Consider the following 8,696-nt stretch of genomic DNA (forward strand, 5'->3'; position numbering starts at 1 on the left):
GCCCAGACAAACAGGATGCTCTGCACTGTGTGTTCTGACCCTTTCGTATCAGAGACACCAGCATTAACTGTTTCAGCAGGTTTGAAGCTACAGTAAGTCGTTGTTGGATCTGGACACACGGGGCCAGCACGTTCACTCCCCACCTGCTCCAATAAGCCTCGGCCCCCCATGACCCTGTCTCTGGTTCTGTTCTTCCTTGGAACACTTTTGATAGGTACTGACTCTGGAGACCGGGAACACCCCACAAGAGGCTGCAGTTTGGAGGTGTTCTGCCCAGGTCGTCCATCACAATGTGGCCCTTTTTCAAAGTCGCTTCAGTCCTTCACCGCAACCAGATAATCGTAGTGTAGGTTCACTGGCAGTGCTTACTGTGTTGAGCTGGCTGAGGTCTTAGAAGTGTTTATGTGGATCTAGAGGTAGCAGTTGAAAGCTAACTTACATGGAAATGGTGCACTCGCGACATTGCCTAGTTTAATGCAGTTGATGTTGTGGACAGGGTGATGGTATAGGCTTGTGGTGCTCTCGTACAAACTTTCCTATTCATATTTTAGAACTTGATTGTCTATCGTAGCTGCGCGAACCTCCACACATTTCCTATGTTTCCTTATTTGTTGATTAATATATAGATAGTACTTAGGATTTTCTGAATGGTGAATCATATCACTAACGCTGTCATTGTAAATTAGGAAGCAGCACAGCCAAGTATCTGCTATCTAGACCATTGTTCGATCTTTTAGGTTTGAGAGAAATAAGATGGTAAATAGATGGGCAACGTGATATCAAAAAGTACAATGTAGCCAGTGTTAAAATTATAGGCACTGGGAATGTACACGTTACCTTGATAAATGTACTCTGCATTTAGCTGATGGCCTTTAGTTATGTCCACTTTATGACTGATGACATCAACTGGCATCAACAATAACAAAGGCAGCCTGCAGTCGTCGCTCAATAGATAGTTCAGAAGTTCGCTGGGACGGCTCTTGAATAGGACCACAACTCTCGGCAGGTTAGAAGTGAGAGCCTGTTTGGTGTTACTGAATGCAACAGTTGATAATTAAGTGCATTATCTCATGAACTTTTGATATACGGTGCAGAGGCCATAGGGTGTGGCAGGTTTAAAAACATTGTTTGACCATTAGTACCAATTGATAATTGTGTGAAGTGTGTTATCCAACTTGGGTCAGTAATCCCAGTTTTGTCCTTCACTGTACACAGTGGCGTCTTGTCTTTGATGTCGATGGTTTAATGAAATCAGAGGCTGTAGAGGTTAGATATGGCAGTTGTATTTGTGTGTGAAAGCTATCTATAACTCGCATGGGTAGATAGAGATTAGTTTCTGGCCAATAGTATTGCTTTAGTTGTGATTGTCTTCTTGTGAATTAAAGTGTATGATTTATCCCATGTATTTTACTGAATAAAGATCTGGTATATTTCATTAATATGACCATGAGGATCTTTACAATATTGGATCTGAACGTAACAGTAAACTGCACCCAAGATTATTGTGTAATAGATTCTTTACGAGTGTTATATCTGTGTTAATGACACTTTTGCGCAGGATAACTATTCTTCACTTAGTGTTATCGTTTTTTCTGGATTCTTTGATTATTCATTCATGCAATTGGCCTTCTTTGTTCCTCAAGTTAGAACAATTACTTAAACTGGATCTCATTTGCTAATGACTCAGACAGTGAAACCAGAAATACTGAGTATCACTAATGGACTATACTATGAGGAGTCATTATTCTATTCACAGCTTGTCGCCTCTGCACCAATTTCCAGGTCATTGGTTGGAGCGAAAACGCTGCGAACTCACCCTCTTGATGTCCTTGCCAAAGGTCTCGCTGAAGCTGGAGCCGAGGATCTCGAACTGGACGTGAGAGTTGGAGCCGCTGTCCTTAAAATCCATCGTACCTGTCAGACCTGTGATGTTGCCCTGAAGGGTGAAAAAGAGCAATAGAGGGGCAGGGATGTAAAAATTAAACTTTAATTTTGACAATAACATCAACATCCAAGTCTGCTTTATCTTGACCTCCTGCTTGTATTTGACATTTACTTGTTATGACAGAGTCCACTCACGCTTTCCGATACAAGGGAAGAACTTAACGGCTCCTTTATTAAAATGGATTTCATCACATCCCCATTGTAAAAGAGGTTACGCCTGTATTGTTAATTTTAATGTTCATGCAGATAAAATATAATGAAGTGACAGAGACAGGGAGAGGGATGATGGGCAAAAGACATTGAGGTGATATTAAAAAGGGGTCAAAAAGAGTATTGGGGGAAAATAGCAGAAGAGGGAGGTGAGAAAGGAAAGAGAGAAAATCTGGTAAACGCTGGAAGAAAAAAGACAAACAGCTTCATCAAGGCCTGCAGAGTTTTGCCACGGTGACCTTTGAAATTCCTGCTGCCGCCCTCCATAAACCTTTAATATCAGGCTGCGTCCCATGAGGCTTTGTGAGCTGCTAAACTGTGTGATATTGATGTCAGATTGACGACCCCAACGGAGGCCCGAAGCGCACTGAACACACATCCCCATCAGTCAAAGAAATACAAATACAGACCTAATAGGAGCTGCAAGTTTGCAGTGGTCTCGTCAAGTACCAAGTAGATTTCATGTAAATCAGGTGACGGTTGACGTATAAGGCTTGACATGTAACTTCAATGTTTAACTTCCTATTATTTTGAAATTCAATGCCACCCCACGGAAACACAGTTTAATGAAAACCTCACAAGGAGCACATCTTTTAATCGCCAAATTTGAAGTTGATCCGATCAGTTCCCAACGAGGAATCCGCTAAAATACGACACCAAAAATGACCACTAAATTAAAAATGTCAGACTTCCTGTTGGGTGTGGAGTTTGGGTCCAAGAGGCTTGTTTGTTCTTCAGGATATGAGCTACGTGTGCACCGATTCTCATACATATTGGTGAAACATGATGCGGGGGCTGCACTTAAGAGGCCATTTTGCCAAGCCCATGTGCGAGACACTGTGTTTTGGAGCATGTAACGGCCGCCAAAAATGCAATTCTTTTGGACGAAAAAGAATAATCACAGCAGTTTCAACAAGGGTTCAACAAGGTTTGAATTAATAATTAGTTTATTCATCAATGTACAGCTTTATTAATGCATGATCAGTGGATGTCTGCTTTCCGGCCCCCGTTGTTGATTATCTGTCTCTGTGTCTTATATGTAGAATATACAGTGGCAAACAGTGTTTAGAGATGTATGAGATGTCATAAAATATCATTAGAGTCTGACTGAATGAGCTGAATTCAGCTGCTGTGCTGTCCCGCTGAAAGGCCATGGATGAAATGTTGTTTCATGACTCCCGTTGGTTCATGAAGGATGTAAAGCAAGACGGAAGACCTCCTTCACTGTAGGCCAACGAGCTAAATGTTTGTCTGTCAGCTACAAAGGTCGCAGTCATTGTCACCTGGTGGAAAAATAATGTTTGATAATGTTTGCTTGCTACAAAGTCAGTGATGCTTCCTGTCCTCCATCTCCTGCATTTAGTTATTTGTACAGAGCAGTGTTTTGTGAACTGTCAGTTCGTCTGATTCTGATGGAAAATCTTATTTGCAAGGGAAGCAGGTTGTAAGAGCAGCAATAAAACTGAAAGTTGTCTGACTAAAATGCAGTAGTTCTTGAAGAACAGAACAAACGGCAACAAGTTTTGCCGTTTGCCCTTGTCGGCCACCGTAGTTTCAGCTGTTAAACTGAACTGAACTTAGCTTGAACCAAAGTTCAATTAAGCTTAACCTGCTTAATGTAACTTAACCTAAATAAAACTGTGAAGTTGACCAGCACCGTATTAGCCGGTAAAATGGGCATTTGCCTGACCTGAGCCGAACTTTGTTAGCTGGTAACTCATAGCTAATATAAACTGAACTGTCAGAGTCCGTAATTGGTACAGACAGGATTGTGGAGGTCTTAGCAAAACTCTTGACTTGTCCAGCAGCTGTCATGTTTAATTGAGCCATATGTTGCACCTCAGACAGTAGGAGAGCAAACTAGCCTGATACGTATAACCAGTATGTGCACCGTCATTCATTAGCAGGTGGCAGACAGTAACACCACACAGGTGTGAAAATAGCAGAAGTGCTATTCATTATGAGAATAGAGTAGCAGTGCTTTTTCAGATACTTTCATTTCGGCTCCTGACTGCCTTCGATATACACACTGTTGTAAGAGAGGGAGAAAGGTTACGTCTTGTGATGCTCTGTCCATTTTTCACTCCGTGTTTGCCGTCCTCTCACAAAGTCATTTTCCATCTCATCAGCAAAGTAGTGAGTGAGATGGCGGCTAGTAGAAATATTCAAGTTCAAATAAATAAATAAATAAATAAAAAAAGGAAATATTGCTCCCTATTTGAGATGTGGAAAACAGAATATATACAATTTGGAGTAAATGACTTTCTGACACAGTGGCAAAACACATGAAAAAGAAGGGTTCAAAGATGAATAGCAAAGTTTGTAGGTGTTTATGTTGGTACCGTAAAAGGAAAATGGCAGTTTTTCATAACTTTATATTTATAAACTTAAACGACGTCACCTGACATCTGTCAGATTGGGCAATTATTAGGATGAAATTTTGTTTTCTTTAATTGCTGTTTGGTTTAGATTAGCTAACTGTTTCGGTTTAACAGCTAAAACAGTCCATATTAACTCAAGGTTCTCTTAAAAATACTGCATTTGAAGTTGTTTCACTGTGGCTCTTGTTGTAGCTGCAAGTTGAATTATTGCCAGGAAATTTAATGGACATTATGAAGATTTCAAGCAAATGAATGGACAACTTTTCACATAAAATGTAGTCAACAGACTGCAGTGTGCAATGTTTTGTAATATTGGAAACAAGCCACGAACACAGAGAAAACATATAGAAAAGAAATCCACATTGAGCAGTCGTTAACAGCTGTAAACTCTGACAGAAAGTACTGTGGGAGTAATAAACTGTGATTCTGGGTAATTCTGTCAATATCATGAAAAAACAAGCACACAGTCGTATCAAAGGTCTGCATCAGTAAAGGTCTCGTGGTTTGTCTGAACACAAAGCAACAGCGTTCTTTGTGATTACATACATGAGTTTATTAAACAGGAGGAAGAAAGAAAAATTACTAACAAGCTCGGCTGCCGTTACCATGAGAGATATCAAAGAAATAAACTGATGTTTTTTAATAAAACAGAACTACTCGAGCTCTGAGGGACTCATCAGTGCGGCTGAGAAGCATCTTTCACCAATTAGACTGTGAGAATGAGACTACAGGTCGTTGGATGTAATTTAGATCAGGGTTTTACACTGAATGACTTTCTTGTTTCATGTTTCACCAGAAGCAGTTTCATGTTTGATTTATCTTCTGCTAACAAAGACGTCATTTATTCTTTTATTTAATGTTGGTATAAATCTAATCGCGTTTTAATGTTCTCCTCTGCACGCTTCTCCTCGGTCTTCAAAGGTTCGTTTTCAATTAAATCTTAAATAGGAAACAACACCAACTCCAGGATTTTCAGCTATATTAGATCAGACAGATTCAATATAGCTTTTCTCTGTTCTAATGCTACAGAACACATCAAGGGAATTGGGTAAGCTAACGAGCCATTAATCAGCTCAACAGCCTTGAAGAAATAAACGATCAGGAGAGTTCAACGTAGCAAATCTGAACGTGCCAAATCTGAGCTTCATTGGAAACAAAAATAGCCTCAGCGAAGACTTTTTGCTGTTTGCGATACCAAAAATACAAATAATAATTATACATATTTGTATAACCACGACTGAATCATAAATGAGGGATTCCTTCAAACACTCCAGGTGAATCAGGGCTACTGGTGCTTCAAAGATAATTGCTATTTTTCAACCTAGAACTTATTTCACATGTTTTTTTGCCAAAGTGACTAATGAGGGCATCAGTTTTTTTTAATTGGTCCCATATTGAGAGAGACGGCTGCAGTCGGAGGCCCCGAAACTGGCAGCACTACAATCCTTATGGGCGATAACGAACCTGGTCTCAGGCAAACACCCGCCCATGTCGAATCTGCTTCAACCTTTTCCTACGTGAGGCGCAGCAACTGCTGTCAGACACCGACAACTACGATGGATGGGAGAGTGATCTTCGTCGTTTGTGAGTGTCGGCACAGACTAGATGTATCACGTAACTTTGGATTTAATTTAAGCTAGGCTATAAAGTTATGAATATGCTAATTTGGCTAACTTTAGCTATCAATAAAGACAGTGGCTTCTAATACAGAATTGCCACCGATTGTCAGTATAGCACAGACGCAGAGAAAGTTGAGTCTAATTTGAATGAGACTCAACAATCAATTATCTTTCTCGGCTCTGATTGGTTATTTTCCTTTCAGGCCCAGTGGATTCATACAGATGCCATTAGGAGCACTATGAGGAGCCAGTATCTGTGTCATGTTCTACTGTCAGGATAAAGTGAAAGGAAGGTATATATTGTATATAATGTTTTCATTGGTGTATAATTGTTATGTTTTTGTTACCTTATATTAAACTTTTTATATCTATAGACATCACAGGTTGCCCTCTGTGGAGCCATGTTTCTACTGTACCTCAGGAAGGACAAATCAAACACTGGCTTTAGATTGGGATGTTCTGGCATGTTTTGCGGCCACTGTAAGTTTGCAATCTGCAACTACATCGCTAGATGTCACTAAACCCCACACACTGGACCTTTGAGTTAACAAACAAATGAAATGGCAGCAGCAGTGTGTCGTGGTCCGTTGCTCCCCTGAATGCACCACGAGACTAAAAGGAAGCAGTGTGTGTTGACAGAAAGCCTCCGTACCTTCTGGATCGTCTCCAGCATGGACCAACCTCCATTCCACGGCTTGGTGGACTTCCTGATGCAGTTGAGGCTGGCCATGCTGTGCCACTTTCTGTCCTCCAGCTTCCTGTAGAAGGCATTGGCCAGCATCAGCACGCTGTCGTACAGGTAGAGGTTGGACACCTGGAGAGAGGAAGAGATAGAAATGTTTAATGTTAAGTGGACAGCCTGTAAGCGTTGCTCTGATCTACAGACGTAGAACAGAGCAACGTACCCATGACTCACTGCACACATGTGAGACACAGCTGGGTACAGCATCATCTGCTGGCTCTGAGCTAACACCATGAGCAGTGGGTGGTGTTGGGTGTCTGTCCACATGTGATCCTGTCGTCTCTCACCCTCTCCTCTGTGACAGATCACACACACACACATGCCAAAGCAGGGAGCAGAGACCAAATGCAGGGTGACAAATGAGCATCACTCTGTCCAGATGAGTACTGCTGACTGGCATGAAGTTCATACAGCGCACTGCCTGAGGCTCTCTCTCTCTCTCACACACACACACACACACACAGATAAAGCATTTGTGCTTTTTTTTCTCTCACCCTCTTTTGTCACTGAAAGGCTGAATCTGAATAGGACAAAATCATATGACAGAGGCAGACACAGGTAAGAAAAGCTGCAATCTGTAGGGGCACTGACTATGTATGAGTCTCAACTTTAAATTCCCAATATATTTTTGTTTATGGACCCCAGCATTCAGAAATATTCAAATCCTAGGAGGTTAAAGATGTACACATACGAGTCAGAAATCGGTTTTAACGTTATAGATGCAACTAATCGGTCGTGGACCCCAGGATGGTTCTAAATGTACCACGAACCGATCAATGGTCTTATTCTGAAATTATGAACCTGCTGACTGAAGCTTTGCTGCCAACAGTGTCTCCACTCTTGTAAAAGGTAAAACAGGTCAACACCAGGGTTTCGTCATAGGAGTGACGATAGTAACGTTAACGCTTCTTTGCTAAGAAAACAAACCATGCTAACCTAGAAGCACCGGGCATGCTCATCGTGAATCGTTTCTGGACAGCCGAAAGCTAAAAGTAGCCGCCGATAGGACACGTTTGGGCTCAGCTATTCTGTCGGGGACTAGTCAGAAAATCTAAAGTGAACCATCAACAGGTGTGTTGTGGTGTCAAAGGCTGAAGAAGATAGTGGCATCATATGAAACTACATGACCTAACGCATCTACTGGTACCAACCATGTCATGCTAGCGTTCTGGCAAGGATGCTAAATAACACCTCAAAATTAGGCTATATTTTGGCTATGAAAAAAAAAAAAAACTGGCATGGAAATTCTCAAAGGGATTCCTTGACCTCTGACCTCAAGATATCTGAATAAAAGAGCAATCAACACAGAAAAAAAGAGATAAACAAGAGACAACTGAAACATGAGACAGCGAGAATAGAAGAGATAAATAAATAAAGGGAAAGAGTAGAGCAAAAGAAAGAAACACTAAAGAAATACAGTGTGTGTGTGTGTGTGTGTGCGTGTGCATGTCCTTGGTGGGTTTTCCCGGCCGCGATGTCGGACATCTTTTGGGAAACTACACTCATTTCTACAAATGTCAAAACAGACACACAATATTTGTCAATGTGAAGTACAGTAATAGTTCTGTTTGTTTGTCTTTAAATGTCAGCCGCACATCACTGTCATATGTCATAACTGGAAATAATAGTCCAGTTAACTCTCTCTGTGTGTGTGTGTGTGTGTGTGTGTGCTTCAGGTGTGTATTTGTGCTTTTTGTATGTATCTGTATGTGTTTATCTTGTTCCCTCTGGATGTCAGCTGCCACTAAATATTAAAAAGGGGCCAAATTCACTGGAACTGGTAAATATTTATCATTACTC

At 41.1% G+C, this 8,696-nt stretch overlaps 1 protein-coding gene across 1 annotated transcript in view; it reads right to left on the reverse strand.

The window, feature by feature from the left end:
• Nucleotides 1–8,696, reverse strand: part of grid1b (glutamate receptor, ionotropic, delta 1b) — a 478,026-nt gene that overhangs the window by 61,575 nt on the left and 407,755 nt on the right. Inside the window, exons 7-8 of the mRNA XM_035668898.1 lie at nucleotides 6,807–6,968; nucleotides 1,817–1,936 (exon numbers count right to left, since the gene is read on the reverse strand). Coding sequence (XP_035524791.1) covers nucleotides 1,817–1,936; nucleotides 6,807–6,968 — 282 coding nt within the window. The remainder of the gene's footprint in view (nucleotides 1–1,816; nucleotides 1,937–6,806; nucleotides 6,969–8,696) is intronic.

The sequence above is a fragment of the Morone saxatilis genome, unplaced genomic scaffold (assembly GCF_004916995.1).
Source record: "Morone saxatilis isolate NCDOM2014 unplaced genomic scaffold, NCSU_SB_2.0 Contig1, whole genome shotgun sequence".
Lineage (NCBI taxonomy): Eukaryota > Metazoa > Chordata > Actinopteri > Moronidae > Morone > Morone saxatilis.